Source organism: Stylophora pistillata, chromosome 8 (assembly GCF_964205215.1).
Source record: "Stylophora pistillata chromosome 8, jaStyPist1.2, whole genome shotgun sequence".
NCBI classification, from domain to species: domain Eukaryota; kingdom Metazoa; phylum Cnidaria; class Anthozoa; order Scleractinia; family Pocilloporidae; genus Stylophora; species Stylophora pistillata.
The window spans coordinates 33552996-33574989 of record NC_142526.1 but is presented as its reverse complement, the minus strand read 5'-3'; the positions used below and the strand labels follow the sequence as shown (position 1 = coordinate 33574989).

Below are 21994 nucleotides of genomic sequence, written 5' to 3'. Positions count from 1 at the left end.
TCTAGTCTTCTCGGATAGGGACGATAAATGGAGGTCCCGTCTCCTGCAGGGTTGGGGTAGGAGACGTTAATTTCCCACATACGAGATTACTGTGTGATGGGTGTCCTCCCCGGGGTGGGGTGGGATGGGTGGGTAATAAAGGGGTTAGGTGTCAATTGGAACGAAAGTTCTGTTCCCTTCTCCTGCCATTCCTGTGGCGAATGAATTAAATTAAAACTAAAACTAAAAACTAAAACTAGCAATGACTATTAATTTCTCATGTAAGAGGCTGATTGGAAGTATACGGAGTATTTCCATCTCACAATACTTTGTCCGAGCAGCGCAGAGTTTTCCTTGGTTACCGTTAAACGCTTTCCAGTAGATACTGCCGAAATTGTAAAGTAAGCATACTCAGGATCTCACAATATGTGCTACCCTAGAACAGAAAAGGACATCTTGCATTAATGATTTATACAAAGGGAGAGATGTGCCCTGGGGCTGATTTTATCTTAGGTGACACTGTCTAGATTAAGATTCTGAGAAACAATTGGTTTTCAACGACAAACCTATATCTAGTTTGCGCGGTTTTTTTTTTTCCCTCAAGTTTCAAGTTTCCAAGTTTATTTCGCACTATTCAAATTAATACAGTATAAGATGACTTAAATGACTAGGTGAAGAAGATCATCAGAAGTAGATATCATGCAGGTTTGTATATGTGTGCACAGTGACCAAAGTAGCCGTAGCTTTCGTGTTGGTCACTGCCTCCAGGACTTGAAGTGATAGTGCTCTGCAACTGAGATGGTTTCAAACATTCGTTTATTCAGTTTCCTTACATAATTCACGTGTTAAATTAATTATTTGATTCACTTATCTTTAATTTACCGAAAACATATTAAAACTGAATCTGGCATTGTAATTACAAACCTTATCGTAGCATGTAAACATGGTTTGCAAATAAGTAATTGTGTGCTATTTGGTGACTGGGAAATGCGTTCTGAACGACTGGAAATGGAAAAATTATGTGCCTTTCTACAATTACTTTTCTAAGTTCGCTACGCTAAATCAAGTCAAAATTGTCTGTAATTTTTCTGGATAATATTGGCATAGGCTTAGCATGTGTTTAGTTACTCATTTATTCCCAGTTTTTTAGCTATGGCAATGAGTAATTTGCTTTGTGCGTCTACTGTGGCTTGAAGTGTCTTTATTTGTTCTTCTTGCCTTTTTATTATGTGCTGATCGTACTCATCCAAGTCAGCTTCAGCTTCGTTTTGGCTGGAATCGTTCTTGCTAATGATATCCAGAAAATCGTCATTTGAGAGACCCGTACCAGATAATACAAATCTGAAAGGAAAGCAGAATTTGTGACACTTTTTTAACGAAAGAATTGTCACGTGCCATGTTTCCAGGAAAATTACCTATTGTTAGAGCATTTCCTCTTTGCAATTTTCAAGAGACAGTGTGTGGAACCTCACTCTTTGTCCAAGTCTTTTCTACGTCAGTTGTCGGTGGCCTAGAAAAAGGTTACCTCCTCACTGTTTTATCGGAGATATCTGCTATACAGATATTACAACACTTCCATTTAGAGAAATCTACATTTTAAAACTGGGCTTAGAGAAGTTGGTCAACATGTTTCGAGCACGACTAATGCAACGCATACCTCTTAACCTTCGTGTACTGATTCAGTTTTAACTCAAGGTATTCTTTGTAAGTTAGCCGTGACATGTATGGCGGATATCTGTTTCTTATGCTATCGTATATTATCGTTTTAATGTAAAATATACCTCTTAATCGTCGTGTTCTGATTCAGTTTGAATTCAAGGTAATCTTTGTAAGTTAGCCGTAATATCCACGTCGGATATCTCTTCCGTATACTATCCACCAGCAAAGCTTGATCTATCAGATTTCGCAGAGTTGCTGTCTTCTGAATAGAGTCAATGTCTCCAACGGCCAGACCGACCTAACAAATTAACAGTTATTAGAGCAGTTCTCGGTTGAATCTTTTAAAACCAAAGTTAACTATCAATGAGATCAATCAGAACAAAAAAAAAAATTAAGAACACAAGGTAAATCATGTATGCAAGTAAGTAACACGCTATATAATTATGTACAGGAAAGATCCCCAACTGGAGAAATACGTTAACTAAAGCAAAGCTATCACTAAGGCTAATAAAGAGAAAAATGACATTTTTAAAGAAGCAAAGTAACTCATACAACTAAGTAACTAAGAAAGAAGGTAGTGTACGTGTCAGAGCGCTCAATGAAGAATTTAATTTATGAGATTCGCCGACAGGTAGGGACACCGCAACAGCTTGCGTCAATTATTGCGGGCCCAGTAAACCCACCCATCCCACCCCAGGGGAGGACATCCACCACACAGTAATCTCGTGCGAGGGAAATTAACGTCTCCTACCCGTAACCCTGCAGCAGACGGGGCCTACGGTTTATTCGTCCTTATCCGAGAAGACTAGATTATCTATCCATTTCTTGTTATTATAGAAAGGTAGCAAATTCTCCTCAGTTATTTTAAGACCCTGAGTGTTGGTCCGGCCGGGGCTTGAACCTTCGACCTCACACACAACAGTCCGGCGCTCTACCAATTGAGCTAACCAGGAGGCGGTTAGCTCAGAGAAATCCAGCTTAGGACCCTGGGTTAGGAATTAAGATGACTGAAAAGACAGTCGGCTTTGGGTGTTTGTAACCCTTTTTTTTTTCTTTTTATCGTACCATCAAACATAGTGCTAGTTATGCCGGGTACGCTGCTAGTAGGACCACCGACTCACCAGGAGATTCATAAGGACGACAGAGACCGACAAAACGAACACTACGAACAAGACATACGACAGTTCCGGGAAAGGAACGTACAGAATGCTCGTGCCCGGGACTTTGGCGCTGTTCACCACGTTGTCAGAAAGCATATCGGTGTAGTCCACTTCCCCCAACATCATTACAAATACTTTCACCATCGAAAACCAAACAGATGAAAAGTTATCCTGAAGAGAAAGATAACATGAGCACACACAGTGAACAGGATGTCTAATACACTGGAAGTCGTGATCAACCTTGACGAAAATTTAAAGAGAATTTACATTCTATTGTAGTTTTTAACACGCATACCGAAATGAGCCAGAAAAAAACTCATCCAGTGACCGATACTGGTTTTTCGACATAAACTAGATTAGAAGAAAAAATTTCTATCCTCTATGATAACAATAATAATATTAACAAATACTATTTCTTTTTTGGAATCTTAGATGTGTATTTTAATTTAATTGTACATAGATTTTGCTTTGTAACATTTAATTGTTATGGTAAGAAACTCGATTGTATTTTTGGGCTGGTAAGATTGTAATTAATGCTAGATCCCTTTGACATTGAAATAAAATTGTTATCATTATTGTCCTAGAGCTCAAGATGAGTGCTTTTATTATATTGGCGCAATTTTCCGGCTGTTAATATCATGGTATTGTTGTTGATAGTCATACACGTGTACAAGCCTTCCTCGTCATCTCGTGCTCGTTTACGCATGTATTGCGGGCGGAATTTCATGCTAAAGTTAAAGAAAATTAGAAATGCTGCATGCAGGTGCACGCCGGATACGTTACAGCGCCACGAAAGTATTTACCTTAGGTGTGGAAAGATAAGAGTCTAGTTGCTCATTTGTTTATGCTTATCAACCTTAAAAAGAACACAAACACAGTTGCAAAATAACCGTGGAAGCTTTAGCCCTAGGCCTGCAACATTGCCATGAAACGATGACTATACACATCAGAAGGCAACGGACGACGTCACAACTAGTTCATTTCGTCCATGTTACCACAAACAGATATAGGTCTTTTTATTGTAAGTAATCAACATTGCACAAAGTTAGCTTCAAACATCTTACCTCTTCTTTTAAAAGAACGAAGAAGACCAATGTAAATCCCAAGAGCAAGACGGCAAAGATGAGAATTACCTTCGCAAATGTCAGCAGCACCTCGATGTACATGGTTATGTACAACGACAAGGAAGTTACTCGACGTAAAGAGAGGCACCAATTTGTGTAGCATAGCAATAAGGCTAAGGTTCCAAAAGTCCACTGTACGCGAACATCTCCGTAAAGCTCTTGGTTGGCCAAATAAGGTAGAATGAAGATCAAAGTGCTCATATACATGCTTAGATCCACAAAATTTATGTAATCCTTAAAGTATTCAAGCCGCTGCCAAAATATCTGAAATATTTCTTTTAACAAGGATACAACTAAGAATGCAAAGATAACTCCTGGCAGGCTCTTCGAATCCTCGCCAGCCTCGGTAATTGCATTACCACTTGAAAAGTTCACTTTGTCCCTTTGCTGCACGATGAACACGGAAAAAACTACAAGAAATATGATGAAAACTGCAAAGTTAAAATAGTTAACATACTTTCCTAGAACAAGCCATTTCCAATTCAAAAGTGTCTGCGTAACACAATGATCCAATAGGCTCTCTCGACGATACTTTGCCATGCAAGCCGGACCAAAAAAGTAATGATGGCCTGATGTATCATCAGCCGGATCCAAAGGAAGGAAATTGAAAGACACCGTGAAATCAGGATGATTAGTTGGCAGGTCGCTGTAGCTGATGCACTGATCCAAAACAATTTCTGCTATTCCCGGGAGCTTTTCTATCAGTTTCTCCATGGGTTTAATTTGGTCCACAGGAGTATTGCACAAAACCTCCTTCCATCTAGAAAAAACGTCAAAAATTTACCAAGAGATAAGATCGATTTCTAACATAATAAAGTACCGAGGAACTTATGACAGCTACTTGATGCTACAGGGGTTTGTGTTGACGGCTTTCCGGTCAGACGGCGAGAGCTCCACTTTCGAAAAACACTGTGTAAAGTTTTCCTTCACCCAGTCTATGGATCAAGCCGGGTGAGGCATTATGAGAAGGTAGATAATCCTAACTACAATGAAGCCTAATGGAGACATCTGTTTTCAATAAATTAAGTTTCAGTTAGCATATTGCTAAGCGTTAGTGAAGAAAGGATCACGCTAGGAAAAGGAATTCCTTGTGACGCGTTGTTTTTGAAACTATTTTTTCACTAGGTCACTCCTATTTTGGAGATCCTGTGCAGATAATTTGAGTTATTCACCAAATTCATTCTATCAGGTAGATCCCAACTCGATCCTGCAAAAGATAGTCTTAGAGAAATTACCTAGGAATAACGTTTATAGGAAGGATTTAGTCTCATCTAGCTAACTTTAATGAACAGAACGTGCTAAACACTCTTTACCTTTTATGCCTGACGAGTGTCTCTGCCACTTCAACTGAATTCCACTCGATAGCCTCGTCGAGACAGGTCATATTCTTACTATTTCGAGCTGCGACATCAGCTCCTTGGTCCATAAGAAACTTTAAAATTTCGACACGATTATGCATTCCTGCTACATGAAGCGGTGTGTTTTGATCCTTATCTTTAACCTCAAGTGTATTTGGCAGCATCGGAGTCAACAACAGTCGCACAGTTTCCAATGAGCCAACCTCGACGGCTAGATGAAGTGGAGTGCTCTGTTGGTTGTCACGTGCGGTTACGTCACTTCCTTTAGACATCAGAACAGCGCAAGTTTCTCTAGGACACAAAATTGGTGGACGGTGCTGATAATTCACTAAATAGATTCCTAGAAAATGAGGAGATAAGGGAAGGGAAATCCATCTGGTTTTGTATTGACATCTTTGGCGATAAAAAGGAAAGGCTTTGTACATTTTGCCAAAAGTTTAGGAATTAGAGAATTTCCAAAAATGCTTTAGAAGCGGATCAGCCGCTAATTGGACTCGACTGTGAAGAGGCGTTGGGTTGTGGATAGCTGAAGACCTTGTGGGTGCAGTACAGTTAAGTAATTACTCCGAAACACTGAAAATTCTCGGGAAGTGTACAATTCCGGAATTCTGATAAGCCGCACTTCTATGAAAAGAAATAAACAGTCAAAAATACAAAGAAGCAAAAACACAAACAAAAAACTTACAAGTGCTTGTTATAAGCCGCGAGATGGAGTGGACTCCTTCCGTCCTTATCTCTGTCGTTTCCGTAAATAAAAAGCGCCTGACAACTCAGTAGAGATTCAACACATTCCAGTGAGCCATTTTCTGCTGCAACATGAAGTGGTATTCTTTCGTTTTTATCCCGTTGTCTCAACCAAAAGTCGTCTCGAAGAACGATGTCAAGAATCTGTGGAAGACAAACAAAAGAAAGTTAATTTTTAAATTGGTAACAGACAATTCGCATTAGCACGTACTAAAATAGTAGATATCGTCAAAGACGCACCTGATTGGCTTATCAAACTTCAAATTTCCGCTGCTCTTCACCTTCGAGCGACGCACATGCGCACGGGATTTGCGATTTTTCAGTGTCTGGTAGCTCACGTTGGATACTAGCCACCTCCGATTATCTTACGAAGTGATTCTTTGTCCATTTAGTACATGCGTCGAAGTGGAAAATGGGGAGGGGTTGGGCATTGAGAGAAAATTTGAAGAAAGAGAGAGAACTGAGAGAACCAGCTCGAATAAAAACAGAGAGATTCAAACAAATTGCTCCGTCACTAAGAAGCTGGTACATGTTTACGTATGCTAATAAACAGCCGTAGGGTAATCAGTCCAACTATACTTTGTATTTCACGCCTTCTCTCATGACGTAGCTAAGAAGGGTTGAAACTTCCGAGAAACTTCCCCACGTTATTGCTGATGTCCAAATCGGATATTGGATTCAGCGGGCTGTTTCATGAGTCAGGTTACTCGATCTCATTAACTATACAATCATGACCACCGATTCTCTCCTCACAGACTGGAAATGAACAAGAAAACTCCAACTCACCTCTTTTTGCTTGACAGAAGCCGCAACATGCACGAAAGTTTGTAGCTCGTTATTCCTCAGCTTCATCAGATTTTCTATTCCTTCAGTGACCAGCAGCATTTTGACAATCTCTACGCGTTTGTGTTTCACGCCTAAATGAAGGCAACTGTTGTGCTCGGAATCGACTGCCATAATGTCTGTTCCTTGTTTGAGCAGCAGCTCTGCTGTTTCTCTAGATCCATGAACAACAGCACCCAGAAATGGAGTCATATCCATCATATCTTTATCCTCCTTATCGGCTCCATTATCCAACAAGATTTTGACTATATTCACCTGATTGAATATAGCAGCCCTTGCAAGAAACCAAAAAAAATCCAAAAATGATTACCTTGAGAAATGATTACTGGCGAATCGATCGAAATGTGCATTTAAAATTTTTGCCAACAACCCAGCCATTTTATTTAGTTCGACCACTGTGACAGTATCTTCGGGTTTTGAAAGGATGTATTATGCTGTCGCACTTCCACGTACCTGCAAAATTGCTATTCAGTGAAAAATGTCTACAAAAAAGAGCCGCCCCATCAACCAGATAGCAGTGTATCCGCTAGATAGCGTTATCTAAACCAAAGATCCTCTGTTGCTTACAACATCGAAGACGAAGGTGTCAGTTTTGCTGTAGAATATTAAGGTTACGGATCACCTTTTAACTTCAAGACTTGTCACGTGTTATTACCTATGAAGGGGCGTCTGCAAATGTCCATCTTTGCGAAAAATGTCAGCGCCACAAGAAATTAACAGCTTTGTTATTTCCTCGTGGCCATACATTGCAGTGAGATGGAGAGGAGTGCTGAAATTCACTCCGGTTATTGCTTCATAATCCGCTCCATAACGTAGCAACAATGCGGCGACTCCAGAACATCCCTTTCGACAACATATGTGCAAAGCTGTATTGTCCTCGACATCTTTAGCATCCAAAAAGTCTTTCAAAGACGGACATTTATTCTTGGCTACAAAAGAAAGCAATATTTTTCAAAATGATGGGGGACAATTCATGTAGATGATTCATATTCCATCTGACGATGGCGTCTGTATTCTTATTGATTACACATGGAACTGAAACATCATCTCACTTGTGTAAGGTAAAGTTGCATTGCGATTTTTCGTTTTGTTTTGTTTTGTTTTTTTCCTCGAGTTTCATGACGAAAGTATTACGGATTGACTCATTTTGATAGGGCACCTGTAGTCTAATGACCTCTGTCATCAACAAAATGTGATATAGATGTACCTGTGGAGATGAGAAGTTCACAGACACCTGTGTTTGCGTTGAAAGCCACAAAATGAAGTGCAGTCGAAAGGTTACCAGTTTTTGCAAATAAATCAGCACCATGTTTCAAGAGCATTTCACAAAGCGAACGGTCACCACCACCACTCGCCCCATGGAAAGGCGTAAATTCTGCCGAGTTAGGACGGTTTACTTCAGTCCTGGAATCCTTCAGGAGTAGGGCTGCTATTTCATTGTACCCTCGCCGAGCAGCGAAAAGGAGTGGCGTCTCGTTTTCCTCGTCAGGTATTGAAGGGTCTGCGCCTTTTTGAAGTAAGATTTTTACAACCTCTGTGCTATTATTTCTAGAAAATAAATTGAGATATACATTTCTGTGGTCTACGAGGTGAAATGCAATGTTAAAGACAGAATTTCAAGTAAACGGGCGCTATCATGAATGGTACATATTAGAAGTAGATTAATGAAGATTTGGAAGGAGCTAAGAGACTACTAACTAGGTTACTGAGATAAGTGGAAAAAACAATTTTTTTGGCCCAGAACACGTGGGAGCCTTTTCTTTTCTGAGGCTTCTGAAAGAAAATGGGACGCCTGCAATAGTTATCCAGAAGAGCGGTTTAATTCAGAGTGAACGGCGCTTAAACTTTCCAAAAATAACTTCGGATCAGCCAAGATCTGAGAAATAGAAGTTATCTTCCTTAGACATATCAAACGTTCTTGAAACATTTGGAAGGCTTTGGCGACAAGTCACCTTCCAACAAACAATCGAGATACATTCAACAACATGCATCATAAACAAGCTCATAACCTTCTGAGAAGTTATATTAGAAAGTTTCATTTTCAAAGGGATGCATTGGAAGACAAATAAAATTAACCTTTTATGCTAATTAAAACAAGGGCACGTGACAGCTTTGACGCTCGAGAAAACAACCGTGCCTGGTTGCCATGTAGAGTGCTGATTTTGTTACTTGAAACAATACGGCCTGGGTTCCAAGATATCCATGATATAGTTGAAAAGACTGAATAATGTATAATGTCAACTTTAGGAAATGAAGAGTATGGCTACTAAATGCGTAGTGTTAAGACGAGAGACTTATCTACCAGGTGTATAGACCACTTTCATAAATGGCTGCCGGACTAATACTCTTTTGTTTAAATTTAAATTAGCCCTACTGGCCTCGTTCTCCAGTACAAAATTCAAAGGAAGACATTATCTCAAGCGAGGCCAGTAGGGCTAATTTAAATTTAAACAAAAAAATATTTATACGGCAGCCAATTATGAAAGTGGTCTATTTGTTCAAGACTTCAAAAGAGCTCATGGAGTATGTAACTAGTGGTTCATTCAACCAGTATTTAGTCAACTTACACGATTCTCTAAGGGTTAAGACCCTTTATTTTACTATTGTTTCAGATCTGCATCCATCATTTTGATTTGAATTCTTCACTCCACAGGACACTAAAAACCGAGAAATACATGTTTGCATTCTGGCCTCTACAGTCGCCTTTCAACCACGAAGAAAGGCCAACCATAGCTTGGATTTCGGTTTATAAAAAGGGAGAAGGAAAATAATGATCAGGGTTCTATTAAAGTCAAAAATACTTTTGCAGGTAACAATCGGAGTCCTTTGCTAATAATAGTCAGATCATACCTGACGGCGATATTGAGAGCAGTGAGCCCGTAATTTCCTAGTGCGTCGATTTCGACCCCCTTATCCAACAGCCAGATAACCTCATCAACTTTGTTGCATCGTGAAGCATGGTGAAGCAAAGTAAAACCCTCTTTGTCCTTGGCAGTCAGTAATTCCTTGTCTACAGCTCCAAAGTCTGCCTCCTTTAAGTTAACAGCATCGAAAATACTGGCGCCTTTACCACGAGACAGCATCTTTAGGGCTCCGTGACAAAGTCGCTCCCCTTTCGAATTCTCGTTTGGCAAAAGTATTCTGTCTAGTTCCAAGGAGTGATCAGGGTCCTTCATGGTGTTACTTAGGGGTGAAACCGTATTTCTACTAGATGTACTTTGTTTCAAATGGACTGCTGGACTTCCTAAAATTAAGAGAAGCAATGTTGGAGAGACACAGTCAAAAGAGAAACAAAAATAATTGATGCAGTCGAATTCGCTATTCTTAAATTCCTTGTTGATTAATCTTGACTAAAATCAAGTCAGTTTTAAATCACCCTCAATTTATCAAGTTTGGAACGATACTTCAGCTCCTCACCGACATGAAAATCACTTTGGGTTCAAATCCGCTTTGAAAACCCTCCTGCTGGTCGGAAAATTATAATCATGACCAACAAGGACTCTATTCTCCTGGAGGGACATGATACAAATCTTAAGCCATCTCAATATCAAAGGACATGAGTCGTTCAGTTTATAGCTTGTTCTCTTCTGGTGGCTTGAAAAAAAAAAGTGATGAAAGTGATGCCATTTTCGATGCAATGATATACGGGAGTTTTTCAATAATGAGCCCAGCAACCAAGCCTTATTGGTTTTAGATACAATGAATATATGAAGTTCATATATTTTGAATTGCGGTATTAAATACGTATGATGCACGATCCTTCGTAGTAGATAGCGCTATTTATGCAATAGCGAAAATCAGACCTGAAAAAAATCAGGCCTGTACAGGATTCGAACCACTGACCTGTACAATCCCGTACAGGCCTGATTTTTTTCAGGTCTGATTTTCGCTATTGCATAAATAGCACTATCTACTGCGAAGGATCGTGCATCATACGTACTTATTGGTTTTATCATGACAAATTACACGAGTGCTCTTCTGATCGAGTATTGCTTTGGGTAATTAAATAAATGTTCAAAAAGATAATAAAAACTCATTAAAACTGAGATCTCAGCCCGTTTATAAAGTTCAGTAGGAAAATTTCAGCTCAGTCACCCACATGTACATGCAGAAAGTGTGACCAAGCAGTCGAAGCTATGTTGGTCCTACAGGTACGAGAATACTTTGAGGCTCTCACAAAATACGAAATTTCGGCAACCTGGAGGCTGGCTAGCTCACATTGTTATAAGAACGAATATAAATTTTACAGATGAATAGGAAGAGTGGTAAGGCAAGGTCGCAAACGTTAAGCCAGCCTGCGGGCTAGTAAATTGCATGAAGAGGCATTACAAAGAAATGGGTCCTGAATAGGATACCACTTAACTGAAATAAGCGTGTGGTGGAGATGGGGAGGGGGGGGGGGGATAGGCGACACATGTGTCACGTAATCAGAGTTAGAGAAATAAAAGACAGGTACTTCATAATCTGTGGAAGCGGTTTCGATATCTAATATAGTTACAAACTGATAATTGACAGAAAGTAATAAGTAGAGTTGCTACCTTTTCCATCTGCGAATCTCACATAATCTTGTTCTGTTAGTTTTATATCCTCCGCCATATTTGACGGACGAGTGCACACACGGGTAACTGATTATTAACGGCAGGAGTCTGACAAAGGAAGCAACATATCCTACGAAACAACGATCAAATTTTGTGATGGAATCGAACAGTGCGTAAATTAAGGTTCTTTGTAGCTGAGTGCTTTACACAGTTAAAAACTGTACAGATTGTTTTAACACGGCACGATAACTTACAAACATAATTACTCAAAAGTTTACAAGAACTATTGACAATCACGGTGACAGGTACAAAATTTGGTAAGATTTCTGCACAGCCTCATACTTCATAATGTTTACAGTTCTTGGGTAAAAACAAAACACTGGCGAAATTAGTCAATTGCCTTTTGAGGCCGACCACGGCTTTGTTTAGAAAAGTGTGGAAATTTCTCCCAAAATTTAAGAACGCACTGTGTCACTATGGAAGCTATGAGGGAACGAAAAATCTGATGTTTGCGACGGTTGTCTTAAAACTTTGTGGGCAACAAAAATTATTATAATTTCTTACACGTAAAATTACCAACAGTGACATTTCAATATTCTCCTGAAGAAACGAACATCAATCGGCTCAGCGTCGGCAACTAATACACTTAATTTCGGCCGATCGGCAATCAAAAAGTGACTTAAATCTATGCCACATAATGAGAAAACTGTTACTTCCATTTCAATCAACAAAATTGGACTTACTTGAGGATATTTTACTCGACAAGATTTCATAATTATTTCGCTAACCTCAATCGATTGTAGAGCTATCATCTTGTTCTTCGATTTTGGCGCACGATGCCGCTGTATTCAATCGAACGTTTGATTAAAAAATCAACGCCTTTTCTTTTTAAATATTGTGACGAAAATTTCTCTGCAGTTACTACGTTTTGGTTTTCATATAAAAATTTGTTACCTTGAGAGGTTTCCAAACTTGATCGTTGTGTGACATTCACTTGGCAGACTAACATGCGAATGATCGATTGTCGCTTGGAAACAGGAAACAACACAAACAAAGCTCAATACACAATCTTTTGTGTAAGTAACTGACTGCATTGAGTTATCAGTGCAAAAGTTCACCAATTTTTTTCGAAATCCGTACTATTCTGAAACAAGTCCTTCACCGCCTTCAAATTCTAGCAAGAACAGGACAAAACAACTTTATTTAAATCATCAAGCGACGCAACTAATTGCTAGCCCTTCGATTAGCATCCAATTTCTCCTTTCAGCATAATCCCTCAATCAAACAAAACGTCACGAAAATCGAGGAAACTGATCACCACCTAAAAAAAGCTCTTAGCTTGATTGTTAAACAAATTCTCCTTAATTGTCAAAACGTTAGGAAATGTATAGAGAACAGGTAACTGTTCTGAAAAAAAACAATTAGACTCGTGTTGACGCATAATTTTGGCAGTGTACATGCTTCCTTGCCAAATAAAGCCAACCGCCACCTGGCCAGCCACAGTTTCTTCTCTCGAGGTCTTCGACATATTTTTTCATTGAATACTTGCTAATCCGTTGTGACATTTTTTTCTATGTCTGTCCGGATTGGCCATTTCATTAGTTGTTTACGAAGCTTTCTAACAATCTGAAACGGATTGTTCCATGAAAATATTAAGGCGGTCAGGAACAAGAATCCTACCCTTACGTTTTGTACGGAAGATGGCAGAGGTGCTTCTAGTTTTCATTCATGAAAAGGCGATCGTGACCTAATGCCCAAAGCAAACAATAGTGACAGCAATTCTTCTGACGTCACGGGGGTACTTGTTGTTTGAGTATGCAAATAAATCAATGTCCAAGGCTTTGTGATAACTGGTTGTCAGAGCTTTTAAGTAAACTTTGAATTCTGCTCCATATTGTTTAAATCGTCAGCTAAAAACATGCAAATGAGTTACCAGCTGCTTCAAAACATCACGTATGACATTATGAAATCGAAAATCTGAGCCTTTTTATCTGTACGGATATTCAATCGCTTTTCTTGACAGTCCAGTCGCTTAAACTTGTCAGCTGATCTACCGATTGCTTCTTGGCAGCATTTCCCCGCCCTGACCAACGATGAGTCGCGTTGATTTTATGCCTTCTCCTGTTTTGAGTCCTTCCAATGTCAACGCCGAAACGCCGAATGGACAAACTTTTGAGATGCAACCGTTGCCACACGGAGAAAATAATTTGTTCGAAGCTGCGGCTAACGGGCGCGTGGCTGAAATTAAAGCCTACTTTTCATCTTCTGAAAGCAAAGCGGACATTTTGGATAATGATGGCCGAGGTGCTCTTCACCACGCAGCGAGAATGAACCGCGTTGAGGTGATTGAATTTATGCTGAAAGCAGGCGCCAATGTTGATGTTCTCGACAGAGAAGGACTAACTCCTCTTCACGTTGCAGCCAGGTAATTATGAACAAGATTATATACTATATCATCTCGTGTGACACTAAGTGAAGACCGTGATGACCAGGAAGATCTGTAACCATCTTTGACGTATCTTGCATCAGAACAGATATACACTTTTTAAGTACGGAGAAAGCTTAGTTTGAGAATTTCATTTGTACTCAGGATGTTTTCGTATTACAAAATACTAATGTTTGCTTTCAGATAAACACGACACTGTAATCCTTTCGATTGCTGGTGCAAATGTATCGTCAAGTAACCGAAGAAATCGTATCGAGACAATTCATAATTTCGCACGCTGTTATTTCGTTGTGTAAATGTTTTTACCGGTATCAGAGGCTGAGTAATTTCGCCTCGAACTATGTTTTTACTTGCAGACGAAGATTATTGCATAAATTATTCATCGAACAGGATTCGAAACAAAAGAAACTTTCGATAAAATCGTTGATATTTGTTTTTGATGGTTGGGTGGCCTTTGACAAATAGACCATTAAACTGCTGATATCAATTCGACAATTCGGCATGGGACCTGTAGGGATGGCCAATATCACCTATTACGGGTAATCGAACCACCCTTTTCGCTCTGGAAGCGGTCATCGGCTCTCAATACGTGTCATGTTACTTCAGCTCTAACTCCTGCGAGGTTTCTTGTTCACCTCACTGAATCACGTGCTTGAAAACATTAGCATAAATCCTCTTTAGAACGAAGTGGCTTGTTACTCATACACGTCTGTTTCAAGATCAGGGACGATCAATCGATGCTGTTTTAATTGTGCTCACCGAAACAAATCCAGCTTGCTCGGGGGAATTCTAACGCCTTTTTGTTTGTTTCTCTCTTCGTTTGTTTGTTTGTTTGCTTGATTTTATGGTTGTCTGCCACAGCTGAATATAAAACAAATTTCTCTCAGGTCAAATTCCCTTGAAGCCCTGGACTCTTTGCTGAGGAAGGGAGCGAAACTGAACGCCGTAAGCACATCAAGAGGCTGCACTCCTCTTCACATTGCTACAGAATTCGGCAACAGACAGATTGTCCAGCGCCTGCTAAACGAAAAGAACCTGGAGATTGATACCAAAAATGGAGAAGAAGTCACTGCGTTACACATCGCCATCAGTCGTGGATATGGCGGTTTATGTACAGATCTTCTCCACAGCGGTGCAAGAGTTAATATATCTACTAAAGAGAGTAACACGTGCCTCCATTTGGCCGCAAGTGCTGCCAACACAGATATTTTTTCTGCGGTTATTCAAGCAGGTATGTCAGAGAGCCCCTTTCATTCAGTTGTTGAAATTATTAGTTAGATGCCTGGCTAATTTTTCAAAAAGACGCTTTGCGCCTGCAAGTTAACTTCAAGGGAGGAAAATCCTCTGTTTTAAACTCACATTTTAAAAAGGGGCGATTTTTACAGTGCTCTAGGACACTAACTAAAAGTTGGCAGTTCTTTAGAAGCAAATTATAACAGAGTATCAAACAATATAGTAACAAGAAGGAAGCTCCAATTCCTCATCCGGAGGACTATCTTGGAGTCAACGATTTTGTCTAATAAATTGATTCTCACTATCAGCGTCTCCAGAAGCGGAGTAGAAGGGTAAAAACTTAATGACTGAGCGAGTATGATAAGCATTTAATATGATGAAAACCCAGCTGTTTTAAGAATTTCTCTTTAAATCATACTTCAGCTATGGCAGACATTACAAATTACCCAGGTTATGCTATGCAGTCTACCATAGATGTACCGGAATTTGGCCGGTTTGTCAATCAAACAAACGGAGACAAGAACACAGCGCTTCATATAGCTGTCCAAACAGGTCACGTTTCCATTTGTAACACCCTCTTGCAGCACGGTGCAGATCTCAACATGCAGAACAGATGCTATAAGACTCCTTTGCATTTGGCTTCTATCAGAAAAAAGAAAGAGATTATGGAATCACTCATCCAGCGAGGAGCGCAATTAAACATAAAGGATATGAAGCAGAGAACACCTTTACACAGGTGGGTTGCAAGCTCCGGGTGTAAGATAGATAATTTAAGCCTATCTTGGAAAGACCATAGGAAAATTTAGCCGAGAATTTCAAACAAGATTTCCACCCTATTCGCGAGGGGAGGAGGCCACGGCAAAGCTCAGTAGTGCGGGAAGTAAAAAGACTTTTTTTTGTTCGAATAATAATCTGCCTTGCTAAAGATTACCATTAACAAGAGTTCAAGACCATCTGAGTAGATGAAACAGCTTGACGTGAAAACGGTTTTGGCAAAGAGAAAACATGATATCGGTAAAGTTCTCTTTATTTTAATGAAAAAAAGAACACTTTTCATACGAAACTGTCCATCAAACTCTCTCTAGTGCGGCGTCGTTCGGAAATGAAGACGGCATCGATCTTCTACTCAAGAGCTTAGCATTCAGAGATCCGAAAGATCAAGATGGAATGACACCCTTTCTTTGCGCTGTAGCTGCTGGTCATACCAGATGTGCCGAGTTGCTCCTCGAGAATGGTGCAAATATCTCAGTTCGTGACAGTTACCAGCGATGCTGTTTTCACTTTGCTATAGAAAACGACAAGGAAGGGGTCTTAGCGACGTTGCTGCAAAGACCAGAGTGTGAACTCATAAATGCTCCTGATATTCAAGAAAGGACTCCATTGCATTGTGCTGCTTTATCGCCTAATATAAGGGTAATTTCAAAATCAACTATAAATATAAACTGTGTGATGACAAGGCTGCGCATGCAACTCGAAATTTTTTTTCTTATGAAGCAGGGAAATAGAATCATCGAACAAAAACGCTAAAACAAATGTAGAGTTCAGATGATTACATTCTCAAAAGACTGAGATTTCAAAGGCGTAGTGAAATTCCTAGTTAGCAATTGGAAAGCAATGGCAATGTGCACTAGTTATTCCAACCTTAAAAAACTCAAAGATTAAACGACGGCGACAGAGCTGAATAACGTATACGCATTCGCTAAGTTTTGCCGCGGAAACATAGATTTTGAGTCGTTCGCATGGTTGATTTCCTATTCTGTTGCTTCGAGGCGTCGTTTTCCTTGCTTGCCGCTTTTCTTTTACAGAACAACCTCCAAAAACTTGGTACACCTCCTAAAAATTTTCAAAAATTAATTTTCTCCGTAAAACCTCCGGAAATAGAAAAATGCCTTCGACGAAAACAGAGTTTTTTGGTTTAAAAGTCAGCCCTTATTATTTTCCCTAATTTCGCTAAATTTTAGACTTAGGACACTTGAGCCCGCGTTGTTTCCGCAGGCTCTCTGACGTAGCATTTCATTATTCAGCTCTGTCAACGACGGCTACATACAACTACCTTATTTATCGTTGGGATTCTCCTTTCCTTGAAAGGAAGTCTTGGAGTCTTATAAATTATATGCCTTAAGCACACTGTGCCTTCCATGGTTCGTTGAGTCTTTTTTATTTCTTTTTTTTTTCTTAAATTTTTAAGTTGTTAGACATTTTATTGGGAAGAAAGGCAAACAGTCTCCTCACAAATGGTGCTGGTAAAACTGCCCTGCATATAGCGGCCGAAACCGGAAGAGTTCGTCACGTTGAGGCTCTGGTCAAGAATTCTTGCGCCAGTGTTGAGCAAAAGGATCCCGATGGACGAACACCGTTACATCTCGCAGCATTGAATGGAAATGAGTATGAACTTGTTATTCGCTTCAATGTAGGGCATTGAGATGTCGGAAAAGGACAGATCATTGTTTTAACTAGGTGAAACAATAATTGGTTAAACGTAGTACTTAGGCCTGTGGTTAGAAGTTTATACATTACAAACAGAAGCCTCTGCGCTCACGTTGTAATGATATTCCCTTGTTTCTCTTGGTTTGAAAACCATCATGAACAGGTGGCCATAAGGCAAACTGAGCGTATGATATCCATTTTCTGTCATAGGAAAATCTGCGCAACCCTCTTACGCATGGGCGCACAAGTCGACAGCGTTGACGTCAATGGCTCCACTCCTCTTCTGCTAGCTGCTAAGATAGGTACAGTTTGCATAATCCAATTGTTCCTCGAGAGGAACGCCGACATAGATCACCAAGACAAGACTGGAAGTACCGCACTTCTGATTGCATCTACAAGAGGCCATGTGGATGTTGTAAAGATGCTTTTGAATCGACAAGCAAGTTTGAAACCGAATCAAAACGGTCTCAATTGTCTCGATGTGGCCATAGAGAATCAGCAAAGCGACGTTGTAATGGTTATTATAAAAAATTCAAGGTAAGCATCGTGATGGGTTGTTTTAAAATTGAACCCATCAACAAAACAAAATAGAACAGTGGATATATGGGACAATGACTGAATTTTCCTTAACCGTACCCTTTCACTCACGAGACATCAATAGTAACTCTCCTTACTTTCTGCCATACAATTCTTATGATATTCGTTCAGAGAGTTCGGTATTGGATCGACTATTTATCCCCAATTGATATTTTGTTAATCTCATCACTTGTCTGCTTGATATTGTATTAAGGAGAAGTTCTGTCTTGGTCACTTAATGGTAGTTAAAGGGTTAAGGATGATCTCACATCTACTTCTTATGTTAGTGACTAACGCATTTAGCTAACAAGGGACATTTCTACCGCTCTGATTGAATTGTGTAAGTAGAAGAGAGTAATGAATTTCTTTCCTTTCATCGGCAGATGGAGAGAGGTGTTATCTGCGAAGAGCTCGGATGGTCAGAACAGGATGGGCAAGCTAATTAAAAGGTTCCCGGATTCTGCCAAATGTGTGCTGGATCGCTGCATTCAAAGTTCTACCATCAATCGTTCCATCACATACGACTTCAGCCTTCTTGACCCAGGCCCTGATGATAGCAGTGGGCCCGGTGGGAAGCCGTTCTTTGGTCTTAAGGTCATGGTGGAATACAAGCAAAAAGATCTTCTGGTTCACGATGTTTCCAGAAAACTCCTCCAGAAAAAGTGGCGTGTCTATGGATGGTTTGTTTACTGGACGAACCTTGTCTTGTTTTCCGTATTTCTTGGACTTATGACATATTTCATGTTACATGAACGCGGCAATGTTGTGCTCAAACCTCAAAGTAGTTACGGCGAAGATGAAGAAGAGCAAGTTTTCAAAAGGAAGGATACTAACGTGTTCAGACACACTCTTGAGTTCCTTATTCTGATTTTTGCATCTCTCCACCTCTTAAAAGAGCTGTATCAAATCTATGCTCAGCGGCTAGAGTATTTCAAACAAGTGACGAATTTATTGGAATGGGTCCTTTACCTGTCGACCATAATATTTATTCTCCCTTACATATTTGAAAATCTTACAAGTCTTCGAAGTTATCCGAACCTCACCTGGCAGTTAGGAACAGTTGCTGTATTTCTGGCTTACGTAAATCTTATATTGTTCGTTCAGACTCTGAATTATGTCGGTATCTACGTGACAATGTTTTTCCAAGTGGCAACCACTGTGGGTAAAGCCATCAGTATTTTCGCCTTGTTTTCTTTGGCTTTTTCCGTGGTGTTCTTCATATTATTCAGGGAACAGGTAATAAGAACCTGCTATATTTTTTCATGTATTTCATTGTTTTGGCTCTAGGTAAAATCCTTAGGACATAGGGCTGCTTAAGGAATTTCCTTTCCTCCTGGAGCTTTTCAAAGATCATACTTCCCCTTCATAAACCTGCTCCACTTCCAACCTCGGAAGCAGTTTTCTTAAACGTGTAGCTCGTCCTTAGTTTGTTGATTTTCAAGGCATATAGAATTACCGTATTGTATACTAATTTCAAGCCTGCCATTCATCTTGTTCGGCCAAAGTGGAGGCAATTTATCCGAAAGGCAGTTAGCTCTAGAGTTAAGTTGATTATGACTATCTTGATTCCAATTCATTATTTTCACTTTTTTCATTGTGTTTTTTTGGTTTCTTTGATTTTTTTTTTGTTTGTTTGTTTTTTTTTTTTTCAGGAATCGTTTAAAAACTTCGGCTTAACTTTAATGAAAGTAGTTGTAATGACTATTGGCGAGCTCGATTACACCACCATGATCGTGGACAATTTTAACGTTACCACAGACTCCGGAGCGCCTTTAGTGCCTTACCGAGAAGCGTCTCTCGTCTTCCTATCCCTCTTCATATTTGCCATACCTATCGTTCTCATGAACCTTCTGGTAAGTGAGTTTAAATGTATAAATTCAGCTTACGGGCAAGATGGCCCGTATCGTCTATCGCATGTTCAATGGCTGCCATTTGGCAATATTTTGCTCACAGTTCGCCATTACTTACTCCTGAGTGGAGAGAGACACCTTGAGAGCGAGGTTGTCATGATTTGTCATGATTTGTCGCAATAGTGACTGATCTACCGGTAACTTTTAGTTACCAGACGAGTAATATGTCCAAAAATACAACCATGCCCTTTCCTTATTTTCGTTTTAGTGGTGGTAGACCTTTTGTTGCAGCTAGTTCCGCTACTCACTCGCTATTTTGATGATATTCTTCTACGCGATGAAAGCAAATGGCTAGAGTAATAATTCCAAATTTGTCTGCCCCACGAATCTTCTCCAAACTACGAACCTCTTGTGTTCATTCACCCTGGTGTTTCAACAGGTCGGCTTAGCTGTCGGTGACATTGAATCTGTGCAGCGATTTGCGTATCTCAGAAACAAGGGAAAGTTTGTGGACTTCGTCTACGGAGTGGAAAGAAGATTTCCAAAATTTATCACGCGCTATTTTTACAAGCCTCAATTGGTGATATGTGGTATCCTCTTGGAGAAGATCTCGTTACAGTACGTACAATTTCATTTGGGCAATTACTTTCAGGAAAAACCTTAATTGACGGTAATACTCTTTGTGAGAATTACCTTTCCCTATTTATTATTGGAAAATGATAGAGCTAGAATAAGTTTTGAACGTTTGTTACAGAGGATATTTCAATTAAGGCGTTTACTTTGTGAGAGAAGAAATGAGCAAAGCGTTTTTTTATCTTTATATTTTCAGGGAATACACCTTTGTTATTGACCAAGACCTCGATGAAGATGAAGATTACATGACAGCAGACCAAGTGGAGGAGCAAAGGCTAGAAATCCTCACCAAGGAACTGGCAAAGACCACGCAACGACAGTTGTCTATCATGGGAACGATTCAGGACCAGAGGAACCTTTTACTTGCCTTAGCTGCCAAAGCTGGGATTGACACTCGAGAACAAGACACTAGATCCGTCTCTAGGCTGTGAATTAAATCGGTCATTACAAGAGGCAGTGTAGGATAGAATAGTCACGGGTTCAAACTTTGCAAAATAAATTTTTAAAATTCATTTTTCCTGCCAAACAGTTTTAACTTTATGCGTTCTATGACGTAATAGCGTTCCTGTTATAAATGAGCGCGTGGCGCCCCGCATACGTTTCCCAAGGATAAAACGCTTCACTATTCTTGGAAATCATGGTCCAGGACGCTTTGGTTACCAAACGTTTGACACTTTTCCCATGGAAAATGATTGATGAAACGCAAAAAATAGAGAACTTAACGATAAACTGAACAATTGATTTAGACTTGACCGTGCAACATGGTACATTTGGCCACGACAAAATTCCGCTTTTTTTGGGCAGTTGAAACGACAGGTAAAAGGCTATTCGTTGTAGGAGATAATAACCTTATTGTTCTTTCGGAGAAAGTATGTATGCGCATAATAAAAAACTGATTGATTTGAGAAGGCCAAGAACGAAGCTATAAGGCAGTTCCATCAAGTAGCGGAGTTTGTTGTTAGGCACATAGTACATATTGTTTTAAATTTTCTTGTTTTATCTTCTGTAAAAGACTAAAGTGAAATTAGTAACGTATTTTCATTACAATCGAGGCTCCCAACGAAGGAATTAATACTGAATTCTATTCAGTGTAGGCTAAAGTTTATCGTAGTTGCTGTTTCAAGATATTTTTGAAAATTTCAGTTGTATTTTTTTATCACTTTTGATCAGACACCGGAAAACATTTACAAACTCTTAAGTAATATTGTAATGCGATGGACTTTGTTTTTATTTTAAAATAAATCGTAGAGCGAAGCTCTGGTTCTCTGTTGATGTTGTATTCCGATTTTTAGAGTGCAGTCCCATGGTAAACGACTCAACTCGTTCCTCTTGTCCACTCCTGTCTTCAGTTCTGCGTGAGAATTAATTGTCGTCTGGGAGTCAAAACAAAATTATAATTTTTGTCAAATTTAAATGTTGTTAAA

General features: G+C 39.6%; 2 protein-coding genes across 4 annotated transcripts; one reads left to right on the top strand and one right to left on the bottom strand.

Annotated features, from left to right (window-relative positions):
- Positions 1–583: 583 nt before the first annotated feature.
- On the bottom strand, positions 584–13277 carry LOC148725926 (transient receptor potential cation channel subfamily A member 1-like). 3 transcript variants are annotated; one of them, XM_088729377.1, is made up of 12 exons: positions 12360–13277; positions 11406–11535; positions 9718–10111; positions 8075–8415; positions 7523–7796; positions 6811–7141; positions 5966–6168; positions 5236–5571; positions 3863–4682; positions 2760–2969; positions 1761–1936; positions 584–1320 (listed from the first exon to the last, which is right to left on the bottom strand). In XM_088729377.1, exons 2-12 carry the CDS (start codon positions 11461–11463, stop codon positions 1104–1106), a joined length of 3360 nt encoding a protein of 1119 aa, XP_088585503.1. In that variant the 5' UTR covers positions 11464–11535; positions 12360–13277; the 3' UTR covers positions 584–1103. The 3 variants fall into 3 exon arrangements, with proteins under 3 accessions (XP_088585503.1, XP_088585502.1, XP_088585504.1); XM_088729376.1 differs by having other exon boundaries at positions 12194–12390; XM_088729378.1 differs by lacking the exons at positions 584–1320; positions 1761–1936 and adding an exon at positions 3602–3654 and having other exon boundaries at positions 2838–2969; positions 12194–12400.
- Positions 13278–13302: 25 nt separating this feature from the next.
- Positions 13303–21824, top strand: LOC111325908 (transient receptor potential cation channel subfamily A member 1). The gene is made up of 10 exons (XM_022929820.2): positions 13303–13830; positions 14739–15082; positions 15508–15820; positions 16170–16497; positions 17273–17469; positions 17722–18048; positions 18471–19323; positions 19740–19940; positions 20377–20555; positions 20767–21824. The coding sequence occupies exons 1-10, from the start codon at positions 13499–13501 to the stop codon at positions 20999–21001; spliced, it is 3309 nt and encodes a 1102-aa protein (XP_022785555.2). The 5' UTR covers positions 13303–13498; the 3' UTR covers positions 21002–21824.
- Positions 21825–21994: the final 170 nt, after the last annotated feature.

Excerpts from the sequence above, each read along its gene's own strand:
- LOC148725926 (XM_088729377.1), bottom strand. The coding sequence starts at position 11,463 with ATGGCGGAGGATATAAAACTAACAGAACAAGATTATGTGAGATTCGCA. Across the intron at positions 10,112-11,405 it reads GAGATTCGCAGATGGAAAAG|GAAGTCCAGCAGTCCATTTG; the intron begins GTAGCAACTCTA and ends TCTTAATTTTAG. Across the intron at positions 8,416-9,717 it reads GCTCTCAATATCGCCGTCAG|AAATAATAGCACAGAGGTTG; the intron begins GTATGATCTGAC and ends TTTATTTTCTAG.
- LOC111325908 (XM_022929820.2), top strand. The coding sequence starts at position 13,499 with ATGAGTCGCGTTGATTTTATGCCTTCTCCTGTTTTGAGTCCTTCCAAT. Across the intron at positions 15,083-15,507 it reads TTCTGCGGTTATTCAAGCAG|CTATGGCAGACATTACAAAT; the intron begins GTATGTCAGAGA and ends ATCATACTTCAG. Across the intron at positions 19,941-20,376 it reads TCGTTCTCATGAACCTTCTG|GTCGGCTTAGCTGTCGGTGA; the intron begins GTAAGTGAGTTT and ends GTGTTTCAACAG.